At 54.2% G+C, this 18,701-nt stretch overlaps 1 protein-coding gene across 12 annotated transcripts in view; it reads right to left on the reverse strand.

Moving 5' to 3' along the window:
- The window catches only part of WNK1 (WNK lysine deficient protein kinase 1), a 94,518-nt gene extending 86,483 nt beyond the window's left edge, over nt 1–8,035 (reverse strand). For 9 of the 12 annotated variants that reach the window (XM_083180967.1, XM_083180975.1, XM_083180963.1 and 6 more), the window contains exon 1: nt 7,264–8,035. In XM_083180967.1, coding sequence (XP_083037093.1) covers nt 7,264–7,806 — 543 coding nt within the window. In that variant the 5' untranslated portion in view covers nt 7,807–8,035. The remainder of the gene's footprint in view (nt 1–7,263) is intronic. The other 3 variants (XM_083180971.1, XM_083180966.1, XM_083180970.1) reach the window with 2 other exon arrangements.
- Nucleotides 8,036–18,701: the final 10,666 nt, after the last annotated feature.

Consider the following 18,701-nt stretch of genomic DNA (forward strand, 5'->3'; position numbering starts at 1 on the left):
ATGAGCGGACTTCTCAAAGGGCCTGTATAGCCTTCACGCAAACTAGCAGACACAAACCATAAGAGGAAGGCGGCACTGTGCAACACGGCTATTAATAGTGAGAACAGAGCAGCTGTACAATGCAAGGCATAGAACCACAGCAGACACTGACATGGCAGAGGGGGACAGTCAGGCCCTCTGTAACACAATGCCGACCATTTACAGTATAGTCCAGATTCAAGACTGCATAGGAAGTCAGGCCCCCTACGGCCCCTTTGCTGAAAACTCCTATGCATTATCAGCTGTGAAATGGCATGGGTCGACCGCTAAAGGGCGACACATCTTATGTCGACACCTCACATAAGTGGACATGGTCTGAATGTCGACAGAAGCATTAGGTCAACTGGAGTTCATCACTTCTCCTTGTCGACACAGCCGACATGGACACCTTATCAGTGCACTGCATCCCCTTGCATTGGCTCGCTAAGCTTGACACACTACTCTATTCTCCCTCCACGCCCTGGCGGATGGAAGGGTGTGAAATACTGCCGGTCACAACATTTATTTATTTTTTGGAAAATACCTTTTAACTGACTAATGCTTGTGTTGACTTTCACACCATGTCGATCCATTTGAGGTGTCTACCTAGGCTTCGTCGACCTTTAGTGGCTGCATACCCTCTTTAAGAGGAGACTAAGTATACTAGCTAAACGTGGGCCAATCGGAGCCGCTGGTTTCCTGCAAGCAAATATATTAAACCGCAAAGCTGCCTGGTGCTGCAGATAATTGCATCGCTGTTGTAAAGCGCAGCACTAGTTGTCTCAGTGATATCAGCTGCACCGCTCTCTGCGCGTTTAATCCTCGCCACCAATTACGCCCCTGCAGCTCTCACACAAAGGCCGTCACTTTCTAGGAATCCATGGGCAGGGGCAGGATACAGAGAACCTGAGACACACTGGAAACCAGGCAGCTTGTATGGAGGATGAAGAGGCATTTTTGGTGTAAGCCAGCGTGAAACGTTATCTGCATCATCTGCGGAGTCCACTTGGGATATGTGATCTTAGTCCCTGACAGAAAGGTCATGCAGCGCATTAGTGGCTGGTTTCAGGCACAGATTAGATGGGAACTGCGAGCAGCGCGAGGGTACGGTATCCCACCATACAGACGTGTAGTAGGCACAGCCAGCGTTGCTGCACCCCACAGCGGGTGCTCACCGGTAAGGAGAGATGGGTTTATTGTTTGTCTATATGCAGCTGGTAGACCGGGTGGGGCCTGCCCACGGGAGCTTGCAATCACATCTGAAACTGGCTGAAATTACAGCCCTCCGTCCCATCCTATGGAAGGAGCTGATCTGTTTTACAATTAACTGGAAGTGTTACATTTCCGGGGGAACCTTTGCTTCTCCAGTCCTGGTGGGAGTTGCCAGCTGCACAGTGGCAGGATATGCTGGGACTTGTAGTTCCACAACCGCTGGAGAGCAACAGGATGGCCAAGCCTGATTCAGTGGTTCCGTGACGATGGGGAGAAGGAACGTGGCTTTGCGCAATCAAGTATGGCCCATATGCTACTCATGGAGGAGGAACGGGGACGATTTCATTTGTTGCAGGAATCCTGTCAGGAGTACTGTAATTGGCTGATGATTGTGCGTTATTGCAATGCAGTATGAACCGTAGTACTCCCCAGAGGGTGCAAATCACAGGACATTTATACCAGATACAGACAAGGTGAGGAAAACCTCCCAATAGCAAACCTGTACAACCCTCAAACATAAATCCTTCAATAGCAGCTCCGGAACGTCTGTGAGGAGACACGATGGTGCTGCTTTAATTCAGCATGCAGCGAATAGCGCCGGGAAGGAGCTCCGCAGCTATTCTGTTCAGTCCGCAATGTGGGACAAACAGCCTTGTGGTGCGACTCTAAAGTCAGAGAATGCTGGTTCTTATGACTAAACACCCTAGGTCAGTACCAAGCACCGTTATTCTCCAACATAGAGCGGTATTCAATGCCACCAACGAGGAGGTTTGTACGGCTTTTCCTCGCAAAAAAAAGCCATCCTTGCCATCAAACCCTCTCGCCATGTTTAATGTAAGGGCCAAATCCTCGCCATGAGGTTAGCCACAAATGCAGAGAGTCCGCCACATTTTGCAGTGGGCCTCGCCATTTTAAATGGCCACACTCACCATTTCCACCGCGCCTCAGGGAACAGACGAGAAGGCAAACGGCGAGTGCACCAGATCCGTTGAATACCCTGACTGCGAGCTATCGGGACTTCTATGTGCCGATAGCTCGCCATCAGGGCACTGAACTGAATAACTCCGACAGCCCCTTGCTAGCGCTAATTTGAATGGATTGAAACCGCATTACACCAAACAGGAAAGTCGCACACAGATGTAAAGGCCGTGAGTCAGTGACTACAGACCACACAAAGCAGGTCCTGTAATCTGTCAGAAAATGGTGTTTGGGCCTAATCAGAAAGTCACACACTCCCTACACTGTGTGACTCATGTACAAGGGTCAGTCACAATACACACACACCTGAGCTGGGACAACGTGACAACGCTCCCTGACTCACATGTAAAGGGCAGACCAGACACACACCTGAGCTGGGACACTGACCATCCCCCTTCTCCGTGCAGCCAGTAGTGGTCTTAGTCAGGCCTCCATTCATTGTCTCAGCTCCTTATCCACACTTGTAGTACGGAGGAAACTGACACATGTCCGCGCTTCCTGCAGCACTTCCAGGTCCTCTTGTGGGTCGTTCACCTTCCACTGTACACAGGCCGCAGCTGCCCACATACGCTGCGCTTGCCGATAAGTCGGTGATGTAATGGTTGTGTGGAGTCTTATCATATCACTTACCAATGGGGAGGGAGGGACAGATGCCAGCTGTACACACTGTATTATTTGCCAAAGTCTAATAATGCTGCCAGGGATGACGTACCGGCATGGGGCTTACACCAGCCAAAGGTGAGGAGATAATCAATGAGGACAGACGCCAAGCATGAACGAACCTCCTGACCTGCAGGTTTAGTGACCAGGCAAGGCATGGGCAACCTCTGGCCCTCCAGATGTTCTGAAACCACAAGTCCCATCATGCCTTGCCACAGTTTCACTATTACGGAATGCTAAAACTATGGCAAGGCATGCTGGGATATGTAGTTTCACAACAGCTAGGAGGGCCGCATCCGGACTAGGCTCTTCCTTCGCCCACCAGATGGACTCTTATCCCTAAAGCAGATGCTGCGCAAAATAAAGAAGTGTTATGTGGAGAGATTACAATAAATGAAGCGAGATTTGCGCAGGCGTGATCTGCGGACTACAGTATCCCTATAACACCGTGTGCCCAGCATTACAGATCACACGCTCAGGGTGAATCCCAAAGCAATCAGTTTGTGTAACTGTCCTCACAATGCTGATTAGGAGCTTACAGATAAAAACAACAACAACCAGCAGCCATGAAAATCAGCACAATGTGATTTCTGGAAGAGGGGAAAAACACAACGTCAGACGTCAATCCTAACACGAACAGCAGCGCTTCCAGACAAGAGCCCGAGAAAGATTTATTAGAGGGCCTCGAAATTTTGCGGCCATACCCTCTGGGAAGCGCCACTACATAAATCTAGTCCCTGGTCTCAACCAGACCCCTCGCTGCAGATTAAGATGCAGCGTAATGGAGAATTTCCTTCCTGCTCCATCACAAACCGCAAAAAAGAGCCACCAAGCCGCCTCACGAAATTTTGCTGAAGGTTCTTTACCGACAGCAAAAACTGTAAAAGAGAAGGAACATCCGGCGTAATACTGTGTAAGTACTAAAGCTCCCATCACAAGAGTGCAATGTATGTCACATAAGGACAAAGCCCCGGTAATCACAAGCAGCGAACAAGTTAAGGAAACCCTGGACCACCGCCAGGGAGGGAAACGGCTGCATTTTTCATTTTTTCAAAAGAATGCAAAAACCGGAAGCTGAACATTAACCAGTTCCAGGGGCTGGGAGAAGAGAGGAGAACGGCCTTTTACTCCACATGCCGACACATTGCTTACACAGGATGATTCATTTGCTTGGAAACTCGGCCAGATTGTAAACTCCGGTCAGATGCATTAGCGCATTTACAGCTGTATCACTGTACCCAGCGAGAGACTGTAATGCACCTATTATCACAGAGCTGTGAGAGTGCACTATATATAGGAGCAGGCAATTAGGAACATATAAAAGTATTGCATGAGCACTATCCTGGTGAGCACTGCAATTAGCGTAATAAGCACCTAGCGCTAGAATTACTAGCCGCCATGTCTGTGCCAAGTTGCATCACGGCCTGTAGAGTACGGAGAGAAATCTGCCCCAGTCATAGGTACAGAGCAATTAGTCACCGGAAGAGAGTTTCAGTCTATCAAACTGTGTGCGGTATCTCTCACAATGGCTGGGTCACTGAGTTTTTCACCGTTTTTTTTGGGGTCCCAAATGTTGACATAAGTCAGGCATGTCCAAACTATGGCCCTCCAGCTGTTGTGAAACTACAAGTCCCATCATGCCTTGCCACTGTTTTGCTATTAGGGAATGCTAAAACTATGGCAAGGCATGATGGGATTTGTAGTTTCACAATAGCTGGAGAGCCTTAGTTTGGACATGCCTGACATAAGTCAACATGGACACCGTCAGGTGCACCGTGTCCCCTCACACGGCTGACCATGCTTCGGGCACACTATTATCCCTCCATGCCCTAGTGCAGGCCTGGCCAACCTGTGTCTCTCCAGATGTTGTGAAACTACAAATACCAGCATGCTTTGCCACAGTTTCAACGCTCCCTTACAGCAAAACTGTAGCAAGGCATGATGGGATTTGTAGTTTCACAACATCTGGAGAGTCACAGGTTGGCCAGGCCTGCCCTAGTGGATGGTAGGGCATGAAATACCACCCGTTGGCACATAATGGTTCCAATAAAAAACATGAAAAACTTGCCAACCTTTAGACTATCAACCTAGCCATTGTCTACCTAATGCTTGTGTCGATCTAAGTCATGTCAACCTATTTGGTGTGTCAAACTAAGCCACATCGACCTAATATAGTGTTCATTCTAGCACCCGCCATATTTGGAAACCCATGCAGTTCCTGTTCCCTGCCTGGGGTGTCGCTGTCTGCTGTAGTGCTTCTAGCACAGGTCTGGTTTTCATATCAGTGCTGATATACAGACCACACTAGTGTTTCCGCTAGGCTGTTTTAGTGCCCTCTAGCAGCGACCCGCTAAAAGAGTCTGGTGCCTGCCCGGACGGTGTGCACGGGCAAGCCCAGCACCACCGTAGATGGCGATGCCCGGCGCTTCCCAGGCAGCACAGCAACTTCGGCGGGGCTGGGCCCGTCCCCTTTAGTGACCGTGGCCCGGGACCACCCACATCTGTGGCGTCGGGGGGGGGGGGGGGGTGCCCGGTCCGCCCCCCTTGCAGCGGCACCCTGCACGCACAAAATCCTAGAAGAAACACCAGACTACACTGTGTTAGAAGCACTACGGCAGACAGCGACACCCCAGGCAGGGAAAAGGAACTGCACAGGTTTTCCAATATGGCAGGTGCTAGAATGAACACTATAGTAATGTACACCCTGCGTGTCTATACCTGCAACAATAAGCACAGCGAATCAGACTGACCTTATGGGATCTCCATACTGTTTGCATGGACTCGGGGTATCACTTTCCCGCTACTAAACTTGGGTGGCTAAAGCGGCAGAATCCACCGTCACGCTGACAGTAATCTAACGGTACCGGTACTCCATGCGCTAATGCCCCAGTCACAGTTCAGCACACACAGTAAAAGTAATTCCAAGACTCATTTTCCAGTGAAGGGTCTCAATAAGGAATGTAATCTGTATAATCTCCCTGACTTGGGGTGCAACTCAAGATGTCACATGTCAGATGCATCAACACAGGTATAAAAGGCCAGAACCACTTTGTATGGCCGATAATGATGTCACCTACAGACACAAAATGCTCACAGCAAATGTTACAATGCGTAGTATACAAGCACCAGGAATCCCTAGGAACTGACTACATTTACCAGGTAAACGGCACCAATGAGGCTGTACGGGGGGGATTCAGCACAATGACCCCCGCTGTGTAAATACAGACTGGCGATGTTGGCAGGACTGTACACATCACAGCTATACCGATCAGCACACGACCCACCGCCGCCCCCGCGCACGCCACGGGCCCCGCGACCCACCGCCGCCCCCGCGTGCGCCACGGGCCCCGCGACCCACCGCCGCCCCCGCGTGCGCCACGGGCCCCGCAACCCACCGCCGCCCCCGCGACCCACCGCCGCCCCCGCGCGCGCCACGGGCCCAGCGACCCACCGCCGCCCCCCGCGAGCGCCACGGGCCCAGCGACCCACCGCCGCCCCCGCGAGCGCCACGGGCCCAGCGACCCACCGCCGCCCCCGCGAGCGCCACGGGCCCAGCGACCCACCGCCGCCCCCGCGAGCGCCACGGGCCCAGCGACCCACCGCCGCCCCCGCGAGCGCCACGGGCCCAGCGACCCACCGCCGCCCCCGCGAGCGCCACGGGCCCAGCGGCCCACCGCCGCCCCCGCGAGCGCCACGGGCCCAGCGGCCCACCGCCGCCCCCGCGAGCGCCACGGGCCCAGCGGCCCACCGCCGCCCCCGCGAGCCCAGCGGCCCACCGCCGCCCCCGCGAGCCCAGCGGCCCACCGCCGCCCCCGCGAGCACCACGGGCCCAGCGACCCAACGCCGCCCCCGCGAGCACCACGGGCCCAGCGACCCACCGCCGCCCCTGCGAGCGCCACGGGCCCAGCGACCCACCGCCGCCCCTGCGAGCGCCACGGGCCCAGCGACCCACCGCCATCCCTGCGAGCCCAGCGACCCACCGCCGCCCCTGCGAGCGCCACGGGCCCAGCGACCCACCGCCGCCCCTGCGAGCGCCACGGGCCCAGCGACCCACCGCCGCCCCTGCGAGTGCCACGGGCCCAGCGACCCACCACTGCATGTGCCACAGGCCCAGCATCTACAACAGGGTGTAGACCCCACTACCGCCCCTGTGCACACCATAAGCCCAGCACCCACCCATGTGAGCACCACAGCCCTGCACCCACCTCAATCTCCCTAGGAGTACAGACCCCCACCATATGTCACAATACCTGTGCACCCCCCCCCCCATATGACAGCTCCTGTCCCCACCTACACACACATGACAGCTCCTGTGTACAGATCCCCCCGGGTGCAGTACAGCTGTCACCCCAGCATGCCCCGTGTGATGTGTGTGGCCCCAGGGCACCCCCTCACCTGCAGCTCGCACCAGGCCACCTCCACCGTGGTCTCCGTGTCCAGCCCCTTGTACACCGTCTTGAAGGAGCCTCTGCCGATCTCGATGTCGAACTTGAGGAAGCGGCCGTCGGGGGAGAAGCCCACCGCCTTGGTCTCCAGCTCCTCGGTGTCCTCCTCCGGCAGCGGCCGGTGCACCCTGGGCTCGGGAGCCTCGGCGGGCTGCAGCGGGAGCGGGGCCGGGGCGCACAGGACCTCGGGGCTGTCCGGTACGCAGACCACCTCAGGGGGCGGCAAGGCGGCCGGCGGCAGCGGGCAGAGCTGGGACTCGGGCGGGGAGCCCACGATGCTGCTGCGGTCTGAGGGCAGCTCCAGGGCGGTGGCGTTGGAGTCGCAGATGACGCTGCGGCGGAAGAAGCGGTGCTCGGCCTTGTCCTTGTCCATGGTGTGCCGGCGGCGGCGGAGGAACTCCTCGGGCCGGTTCCCCGCGTCCTCCCGGGGGGGCGCCAGCGACGTGTCCGAGCTGGAGCCATTGGAAGGCCGCGGCGGCGGGGCGAGGGACATGGCGGGGCCGGGCTGTCTCAACGGGGCGGCCTGGGGTCGGGGCCCTGAGCGGGCAGCGGGCTGTGAGTCGGCTCCCAGGGCCGGAGCTCACAGGCCATGCCGGGCCGCGGACATGGGACTGAGGCGGGGACAGCGGCGGCAGATTCCCCCTCACACACTAATGGCGGCGATCACTGACTGACTGACGAGGAGGCAGAGCGGCAGCGGCGGCGGCGGCGAGCGGCGGGACACGCCCCCCTGCCTCCGACTCCGGGCACGCCCACTAACAAACCAGGCCCCGCCCCCCGCATGTGACAGACGCTCGCTGTTTGGTTTGTGCACGGCCTAGGGCCACGCCCACGGGACCGGGCCGCGCCCACCGCGTCCTGACTCCTGGCGCGCATGCGCCGCACCCATCCCTGCCCCGGGGGACGGGGTGGTGACATCATGCATCGCTCGCCGCAGGGCGGGACGGGAAATGTAGTCCTGGGAGGAGGTGAGATGACGAGGACTCTGGGAGAAAGCTCATTGTATTGTGTGTGAGGGGAGGTTATGCCTGAGACTTGTCTCTCTATAGCGGGATGGGAAACCTTTGGCCCTCCAGTTGTTGTTGAACTACACATCCCAGCATGCCCTGCAACAGGTTTAGCATGACCAAATAGCAAACCTGTAGCAGGGCATGCTGGGATGTATAGTTCAACAACAGCTGGAGGGCCAAGGTTCCCCATCCTTGCTCTATAGCAAGGCTTGCAGCAGCCATAGCACGGGAGATGAGTCAGGCCTCAGTCATGGCTAAGGAACATGCGTCATGTATATAATACTACTGTACTTGATAGAAAACGGTACTTCCTCATCTTTGCGGCCACGGTTAGTCGATACTTAACCGCTAAAGCACCGTTGTTCACTCGCCACGCTTTGTGCTCGGTGTGCTCGCCACAACTTTACTAAAGGTTGTATAATAGATGGTGGCGTGGACCCAGGGTGGTGGTGCCACCATACAGTACGTAAGTTCCGTAGCATAAGCGGTGGCAGCAAAGATGAGGAAGTACCTAGAAAACTTTAAGGGGTCAATTTACCAAGATGGGAGTTCTATTGAAGATGGGATGACCCCCCCCCCCCACCCCCATACACACACACACACTAATACCACTTTCACATCGCCGACACGTTTTAAAAACCGGTATTTAAAACGGTAATTAAAACGGGTCAGAGCCTTAACATTGCTGCAGATTACCGTTTTAAATACCGGTTTATACCCCTTTCACATCGCACTTTTAAAACGGTAAATTGCCGTTTTTTTTTCCCTTTTTAAAACGTTTAAGCCTGCACTGTGAATGCATAGCATTGTACACATTCACATTGCACAAAAAACGGCAAGGAACCGTGTAGGACTCTGCTTTTTACACGGTTCGAAATGCCAGTTAACTTTAAACGGTAAATCGGCTGTGGTGCATTCACAGTGCAGGCTTAAACGTTTTAAAAAGGGAAAAAAACGGCAATTTACCGTTTTAAAAGTGCGATGTGAAAGGGGTATAATACCCCTTTCACATCGCACTTTTAAAACGGTAAATTGCCGTTTTTTTCCCTTTTTAAAACGTTTAAGCCTGCACTGTGAATGCACCACAGCCGATTTACCGTTTAAAGTTAACTGGCATTTCGAACCGTGTAAAAAGCAGAGTCCTACACGGTTCCTTGCCGTTTTTTGTGCAATGTGAATGTGTACAATGCTATGCATTCACAGTGCAGGCTTAAACGTTTTAAAAAGGGAAAAAAAAAAACGGCAATTTACCGTTTTAAAAGTGCGATGTGAAAGGGGTATAAACCGGTATTTAAAACGGTAATCTGCAGCAATGTTAAGGCTCTGACCCGTTTTAATTACCGTTTTAAATACCGGTTTTTAAAACGTGTCGGCGATGTGAAAGTGGTATTACTGACTGCATTATTTTTACACTGCAATACAGATCTCTCTTTGAAGTAAAACCCCACCCAAATCTAATTCTCTCCGCACATATTACATCTGCCCCACCTGCAGTGGGTTTTGTCCATTTGAGAAGGAATTTGCCTCTGAGAGTGAACCAGAATAAGGCCCTATAGCAGGTTGACTTCTCTTATCACCCTCCCTTCCATGTGCTGGCATTTAGCCGGCAGCCACCTCTGGATCTGGAGTAAATTTTTTACTTTGCTGAAACCACTTTGCAGCCTTTATTCTAAAAAAAAAAAAAAATTTAGTGCTACAAGGAAGGTAATGAGGTAACGTTTAGTGCCCCTAGGAATTATTGCCACTTTGTGGGTTCTGTACCTCTGAGTGCACTAAGCAGAGATTCCCCCGTTGCCGCCTTTCCACGCCTTACATATCATTGGAAAATTCCTTGCCACTGTGCAGTCTTGTCAGTCAGGATAGTGGCAGGACGTTGCTACCCAGGGCGTGTCACACGCTACAGGGGCCAGTGTGAGTGGGAAGCATCTGTGAGAACGGACCCTTGGCTGACATGCTAGGCCATCCCCATCATTCCTCTCAGTCCATTATAACATTATATGCATTACCACATTCACCAGTAGGGACACGCCTCCCAGCAGTCCTGGAATTGGGACTGTCACACCTAATCAGGACAGTCTATGTCCGTGTAACTATCCCGCACCAGCAGGAAACACCGCCATATAACAGGGGCATATAGAGAAGCGTTCTCTCTGTTCTCTCCTGGCGCACCTTCGACCTCTCTGCCCACTCCTTACGGCCCTATTTATCATTAAATATATGTAGCATATCCCCCAAAACGCCACAATGTATAATGCTGGAACTGCACAGATATCTCCGACAGTGGCAGAATTTGTGGGTTGTGGGCTTGGGTTTAAAAATAGAATTTGGGCCCCCCTCCTCCACTCCAACCCTAGTTCACAATATACAACATAGCAGTGGGTGACAGGGAGAGGCAGATGTGACAGGGAGAGGCATAGGGTGACAGGGAGAGGCAGGTGGTGACAGGGAGAGGCAGGGGTGACAGGGGTGACAGGGAGAGGCAGGTAGTGACAGGGAGAGGCAGGTAGTGACAGGGAGAGGCAGGGGGTGACAGGGAGAGGCAGGGGGTGATAGGAAGAAACAGGTGGTGACAGGGAGAGGCAGGACATGACAGGGAGAGGCAGGGGGTGACAGGGAGAGGCAGGTAGTGACAGGGAGAGGCAGGTAGTGACAGGGAGAGGCAGGTAGTGACAGGGAGAGGCAGGGGTGACAAGGAGAGGCAGGGGGACAGGGAGAGGCAGGTGGTGACAGGGAGAGGCAGGTAGTGACAATGAGAGGCAGGGGGGACAGGGAGAGGCAGGTGGTGACAGGGAGAGGCAGAGTGTGACAGGGAGAGGCAGGGGGTGACAGGGAGAGGCAGGGTTTACAGGGAGAGGCAAGGGTGACAGGGAGAGGCAGGTAGTGACAGGGAGAGGCAGGTAGTGGCAGGGGGTGACAGGGAGAGGCAGGGGGTGACAGGGAGAGGCAGAGTGTGACAGGAAGAGGCAGGGGGTGACAGGGAGAGGTGTGACAGGGAGAGGCAAGGGTGACAGGGAGTGGCAGGTGGTGGCAGGGGGGACAGGGAGAGGCAGGTGGTGACAGGGAGATGCAGGTAGTGACAGGGAGAGGCAGGAAGTGACAGGAATAGGCAGGTGTGACAGCGAGAGGCAGGTGGTGACAGGGAGAGGCAGGGGTGACAGGGAGAGGCAGGTAGTGACGGAGAGGCAGGTGGTGACAGGGAGAGGCAGAGAGAGATAGGTGATGACAGGGAGAGGCAGGGAGAGATAGGTGATGACAGGGAGAGGCAGGGAGAGATAGGTGATGACAGGGAGAGGAAGGGGGTGACAGGGAGAGATAGGTGGTGACAGGGAGAGGCAGGGGGTTACAGGGAGAGTCAGAGTGTGATCAGGAAAAACAGTGGGTGACAGAAGCAGCAGTGAGCCCCTTAGTTCTGCCCTAGCGGCTACACTTGGCAAAGACTACCAGGAGCGGGTTCCTATAGAACCCTCCCCAGCAATGGCCGTAGCATGTCCGTGGTCAGTAGAGTGCGCATGCGGAGGAGACCCGGTACAGGAGGGCAGAGACCCGGCCATAGCGGGTGAACAGTGAGGCGCTCGGGCAGAGTTAGCTAATATCGCACCCAGATCACACTGCAAATGTGATTATTGACAAATGGATTCCTTGGGGGGGATTCAATAAAAAAAAAAAAACACGGTGCAGATTTATTCCTGCAGCCACCGGATTCTGCTATTTCATTAGCACACAAAAAAAAAAGAAAAACGGGGACGCAGTGATTTCTATTGAGGACGCTTTCTATAGAAATCTCCGCATCTATTTCCTCACATCTCCAGAGGAAGTCGGATTTATCTTAGTCATCCGGACGTGTTTTGGGACCCTGATGGCCCCAGGACCCCTGAGGACTAATTAAGCAATTGGAAGTTTCCAATTAGCTTAATTAGTCAGTAATTACTTAGCTTCCAATGCGGAGACTTCTTCATCCAGCGTCGGCAGCAGATTCTTCTGCAACAGGGTGAGTGTGGGGCCCATGTAAGTAGGATCATGGAGACAATGCGATCTGGGAGGAATATTACCACCATGGGGGACAGGGCTCCGAAAGGGTCCCTGCAATGCTCTCAGCCAGGTGCCGTGGTCACTCGGCTAGAATGGCGGTAGCCCAGAAACCCACTGTGAAACCTATGGGGGATGCGGCCGGCGGCGGATCAGGGGGGATCGCAGCAGGGATCAGAGATTCCTTCTGTGGAGAGGCAGGTGGTGACAAGGAGAGGCAGGGGTGACAGGGAGAGGCAGGTAGTGACAGGGAGATGCAGGTAGTGACAGGGAGAGGCAGGGGTTACAGGGAGAGGCAGGTAGTGACAGGGAGAGGCAGGTAGTGACAGGGAGAGGCAGGGGTGACAGGGAGAGGCAGGTAGTGACAGGGAGATGCAGGTAGTGACAGGGAGAGGCAGGGGTTACAGGGAGAGGCAGGTAGTGACAGGGAGAGGCAGGTAGTGACAGGGAGAGGCAGGGGTGACAGGGAGAGGCAGGGGTGACAAGGAGAGGCAGGGGTGACAGGGAGAGGCAGGTAGTGACAGGGAGAGGCAAGTGGTAACAGGGAGAGGCAGGTAGTGACAGGGAGATGCAGGTAGTGACAGGGAGAGGCAGGGGTTACAGGGAGAGGCAGGTAGTGACAGGGAGAGGCAAGGGTGACAGGGAGAGGCAGGGGTGACAAGGAGAGGCAGGGGTGACAGGGAGAGGCAGGTAGTGACAGGAAGAGGCAAGTGGTAACAGGGAGAGGCAGGTAGTGACAGGGAGATGCAGGTAGTGACAGGGAGAGGCAGGGGTTACAGGGAGAGGCAGGTAGTGACAGGGAGAGGCAGGTAGTGACAGGGAGAGGCAGGGGTGACAGGGAGAGGCAGGGGTGACAAGGAGAGGCAGGGGTGACAGGGAGAGGCAGGTAGTGACAGGGAGAGGCAAGTGGTAACAGGGAGAGGCAGGTAGTGACAGGGAGATGCAGGTAGTGACAGGGAGAGGCAGGGGTTACAGGGAGAGGCAGGTAGTGACAGGGAGAGGCAGGGGTGACAGGGAGAGGCAGGGGTGACAGGGAGAGGCAGGTAGTGACAGGGAGAGGCAGGGGTGACAGGGAGAGGCAGGTAGTGACAGGGAGAGGCAGGTGGTGACAGGGAGAGGCAGGGGTTACAGGGAGAGGCAGGTGGTGACAGGGAGATGCAGGTAGTGACAGGGAGAGGCAGGTGGTGACAGGGAGATGCAGGTAGTGACAGGGAGAGGCAGGTGGTGACAGGAAGAGGCAGGTAGTGACAGGGAGAGGCAGTTGGTGACAGGGAGAGGCAGGGGTGACAGGGAGAGGCAGGTAGTGACAGGGAGAGGCAGGGGTGACAGGGAGAGGCAGGGGTGACAGGGAGAGGCAGGTAGTGACAGGGAGAGGCAGGGGTGACAGGGAGAGGCAGGTAGTGACAGGGAGAGGCAGGGGTTACAGGGAGAGGCAGGTGGTGACAGGGAGAGGCAGGGGTTACAGGGAGAGGCAGGTGGTGACAGGAAGAGGCAGGTAGTGACAGGGAGAGGCAGTTGGTGACAGGGAGAGGCAGGTAGTGACAGGGAGAACATTCCTGGAACATTCAGGGGATACTTAATATCTGCGGCTTCTCCCTGAAAACGGGTATTTCGCCGCAAATTATAAATGATAAATTGTCCCATATGGGAGGTGCCTGTGATGTGTCTGAGTGTGTGTAAGTGTGCATAAATATGTGTTAGTGGTTGTGAGTGACTCATTGGTGTGGAGTGTATTACCCCATAGGCAAATGCAGGGGTGGTTTCTGGTTGCCCAAAAACCCCCATCCTCATGGCAAGTGGTTCTAATTTTGACAACAGCACTGGTATATAATATGATTACTGGAGTTGTCGCCACATCCTGCAGTGTAAGGGACAGAGCGGCACTGCTGCACATGCCCAATGGTAGTAGATTATTCCGTCAAGTTTGCTGTGTCCTCAGTCAGTGCACTGGACCAGAGAGCAGTTGCCAGGAAGAAGAGACAGGAGCCTTACCATGAGGTGGGAGAATGTGAGCTTTTAAAGTGCAGTACTGGTTCTATTAAGTTTGTGTATTTAATCATTATGGTATGTTTAACCTTTTCCTGACAACTTATTAATATTATTTAAAAGTTTTATACATCCTATATTAATGTATAGATATATAGTGTTATATATTAGTACTGTATAATCCATACAGTCTCCGGTGTATAAAAACACTAGTGTGTACATTAATGTCTAGAGTCGTTACTAGGTTCTACTAGGGCTCCCCCAGGCTCCCGAACTTGCTCCAATGTACCAGTGGAAAATTTGTGGACTGCATTTGGAAACTCCCTCTAGAAATCCTGCATTTGCTACTGTACCCCCATCGCAGCCTACTGCTAGGAGAACTACATCTCCCAGCAGCCCTTGCGTCTCCAAGTATCCCCTTCCACAGTGGAGGGGAGAACACTGAGAGCACAGGAGACAACTAGAGAGCATTTTGCACTTAAGACCCACAACCATTTATTAAAAAATTAGATATTGTGTTATTGGGGGGGGGTATGTCTGCGGTAGACCAAAACTGTCCGCAAGGTACCTTTTTTTTTTTTTTTTCCTTGCTAAAACTCACCTGCTCCCCTCTCTATCGGAGTCCCTCAAGCCTCTGTTCTCATGGGTTTATTATGCAAATTTTGGAACAACATTTATGATATGAAGTTTGAGAAATTATTATTATTATTTTATCCTAGACTGCAGTTCGATCTGCGTAGCGCTCTGTAAAGTCTCCAGGCTCTCGGTGCTGTCTGATACCGTGAGGCACGTCCCACCTCCCACCTCTCTGCCGGACAGTTGGCCATATGTGAGAGACCTGCAGTTGTGCATTGATATATATGTTTGCCTAGATGTCCAGAACACGTGTGCAGATGGCCGATCACAGCATGTGTTGTAACGGGATAGCCAGCAACTGCCCAGCGCCTGTCAACCTCGATGAGATGAAGGTTTAATCATGCATCGTCCTGCGCACTCAATCATCTGTGACTGCTAGGCACAACTGGGACGTTCCTCTCATATACTGGGGCATGGTGGGACAGAGTAAGCTCCCTTAGTGTCCCCTAGGATCGGTTGTGGTTCTGGGACCACGGGCTGATCACGTCTAGACAGAGGGGGTTATTCTGGTTGGCTCGCAAGGCTGTGAATTTGCAGCCTTGTGATGTCAGCAGCCGGTGATGTCAGCTGCCCGTCCCCCGCCTGTCCATCATGCTCTCATTACCATGAGAAAGCCTAGCATGAAATGCTGGGCGTTCCCACATTTGGTAATTAGTCTACCCGGCGCCCAACGCACCCCTCCCCCCCCCCCCCCCCCCGCATTGTAGAGTGCATCCACCCGGCGAACAGAATGTTCAACGTATGCAAATGCAGAGAAATGCGCAACCAGAATAGGTTCCATAGCGCAATGGTGAAGATTATAATGCCATTGTTTTTACAGTATCGATATTGTTCACTGCTGTGGGGATTACGGCTAATCGGACTCACTCCTGTGGACCGGGCTTATTGGTAGGGATGGCCGATGTTGAATACTTTTGCCATTGATGTGGGAGAAACAGATGGTTTCCATACATTGATGGCAAATGAGAACCCGAGTTCTGATTGGCTCACAGGACAGTCAGTCAAAGATAAGGGATTACCATCGATAGCTAAAATTATCGATGGTTATCCATCAAGGTGGGCAACCCTCCCGCATACCGCATGTCCCCGGTGGCAGAAGCTTTAAATTGCCGCGGTTTGCGGCTTTTTGCTGGAAGGGGGTGGGGCTAATTATGCAGATTGTTCATATTTAGCCCCGCCCCCTCATTGGAGATTTGCATTACTGGGGGCAGGGACTGATGATGTCTCCATCAGGCCCCGCCCCCAGGAGTGATGCTGACAGTCTCCTGTCCAGGGTTCTCCTGGGGAGGAGACTGTAAAAGTCGGCAACCCTGTTTTCTCTTTCAATGGTCCTGGTGACACAGCTTCACATTGGGATGTAGGAGGGTCCGTAGGAGCCAGGCACCTATCCTAAAGTTTTCAGAGAGGTAGGCTCCTCCAAGTGCATCCCAGAATCCTCAGTTCGTGTTAGGTGCCCACCGGAGTGGATGCTATTCTGAAGTTGGGGCTTAAAATTGTAAAAAAAATGTATTCCATATAGGGACTTCTTCAGAGGTGCATGCTATTCACACAGCGACGCAGACCTGCATAAACATCGGCCATTTGTGTGACACTCTGATCACTTATCGTACAGTCATATTCTACACGGATGCAGCATTTCCAGTGGCCGGAGGGAGTGTTGTCATAGGAACCACATAATAATACCACGTTGGGGATCTGAGGCAGATGTGATTACAGCCAGGGGAGCAGAGGTGTGGGGCGGGGCCCGGGGGACTGGGTAATCAATATAGAAATATAAATGTTACCACAGGCGCTGCAACTCCACAAGCTGCATATAAGACTATACAGACGGTCACCGTACCACTCGTATGGATAATAATGGAAAGGTCTCACATGCGCTACAGGAATGTCCAGATAGGGTGTTTGTCCTCCAGATCAGTTTTCACCCTCACATAAATTCCAAGATTCGTCATTTATGGAATAAAGAGGGGAGAGAATATACAATAGTGTAATACTGTATAAATACAATGTTCTCCTTTGGTGCAAACGGAGACTATGGAAAGAGTGTTCCCAGAGGGGGTGACTGAGTAACACCTGGGCCTGGGATTTCGTGTAGGGGCCCTGCATGGACCAGTGTCAGTTGAGAAGAAGTATATTATGCCCCTGTACGGACTTGCCCTGAACAGACTTGCCTCAAGCTCTGTGCTGTCTCCCATGGCAACATGGCAACAAGGCTGAACAGCACAGGATGCTACAATTCAGCCCAGGTTAAAGGCGTACAGGGAAATAGAGTTTTAAGACTATATGAAGTAGCCTATTCCCCACATGTCGGCATAGAACAGGCAGAGAACGGGACCTACAGGCAGAGACCGGGACCTACAGGCAGAGACCGGGACCTACAGGCAGAGACCGGGACCTACAGGCAGAGAACGGGACCTACAGGCAGAGAACGGGACCTACAGGCAGAGACCGGGACCTACAGGCAGACAGAGAACAGGACCTACAGGCAGAGAACGGGACCTACAGGCAGAGAACGGGACCTACAGGCAGAGACCGGGACCTACAGGCAGAGAACGGGACCTACAGGCAGAGAACGGGACTTACAGGCAGAGACCGGGGCCTACAGGCAGAGAACGGGGCCTACAGGCAGAGACCGGGACCTACAGGCAGAGAACGGGACCTACAGGCAGAGAACGGGGCCTCCAGGCAGAGACCGGGGCCTACAGGCAGAGACCGGGACCTACAGGCAGAGAACGGGACCTACAGGCAGAGAACGGGGCCTCCAGGCAGAGACCGGGGCCTACAGGCAGAGAACGGGACCTACAGGCAGAGAACGGGACCTACAGGCAGAGAACGGGACCTACAGGCAGAGACCGGGGCCTTCAGGCAGAGACCGGGGCCTACAGGCAGAGAACGGGGCCTACAGGCAGAGACCGGGACCTACAGGCAGAGACCGGGACCTACAGGCAGAGACCGGGACCTACAGGCAGAGACCGGGACTGACAGGCAGAGAACGGGACCTACAGGCAGAGAACGGGACCTACAGGCAGAGACCGATGCCTACAGGCAGAGAACGGTGCCTACAGGCAGAGAACGGGACCTACAGGCAGACAGAGAACGGGACCTACAGGCAGAGACCGGGACCTACAGGCAGAGACCGATGCCTACAGGCAGAGAACGGTGCCTACAGGCAGAGAACGGGACCTACAGGCAGACAGAGAACGGGACCTACAGGCAGAGACCGGGACCTACAGGCAGAGACCGGGACCTTCAGGCAGAGAACGGGACCTGCAGGCAGAGACCGGGACCTGCAGGCAGAGACCGGGACCTACAGGCAGATAACGGAACCTACAGGCAGATAACGGGACCTAAAGGCAGATAACGGGACCTGCAGGCAGAGACCGGGACCTACAGGCAGAGACCGGGACCTACAGGAAGAGACCGGGACCTACAGGCAGAGAACGGGGCCTACAGGCAGAGAACGGGACCTACAGGCAGAGAACGGGGCCTACAGGCAGAGAACGGGACCTACAGGCAGAGAACGGGACCTACAGGCAGAGAACTGGGCCTACAGGCAGAGACCGGGACCTACAGGCAGAGAACGGGACCTACAGGCAGAGAACCGGACCTACAGGCAGAGAACGGGACCTACAGGCAGAGAGCCGGACCTACAGGCAGAGAACGGGACCTACAGGCAGAGACCGGGACCTACAGGCAGAGAACGGGACCTACAGGCAGAGACCGGTGCCTA

The sequence above is a fragment of the Crinia signifera genome, chromosome 4 (assembly GCF_055691185.1).
Source record: "Crinia signifera chromosome 4, ASM5569118v1, whole genome shotgun sequence".
NCBI classification, from domain to species: domain Eukaryota; kingdom Metazoa; phylum Chordata; class Amphibia; order Anura; family Myobatrachidae; genus Crinia; species Crinia signifera.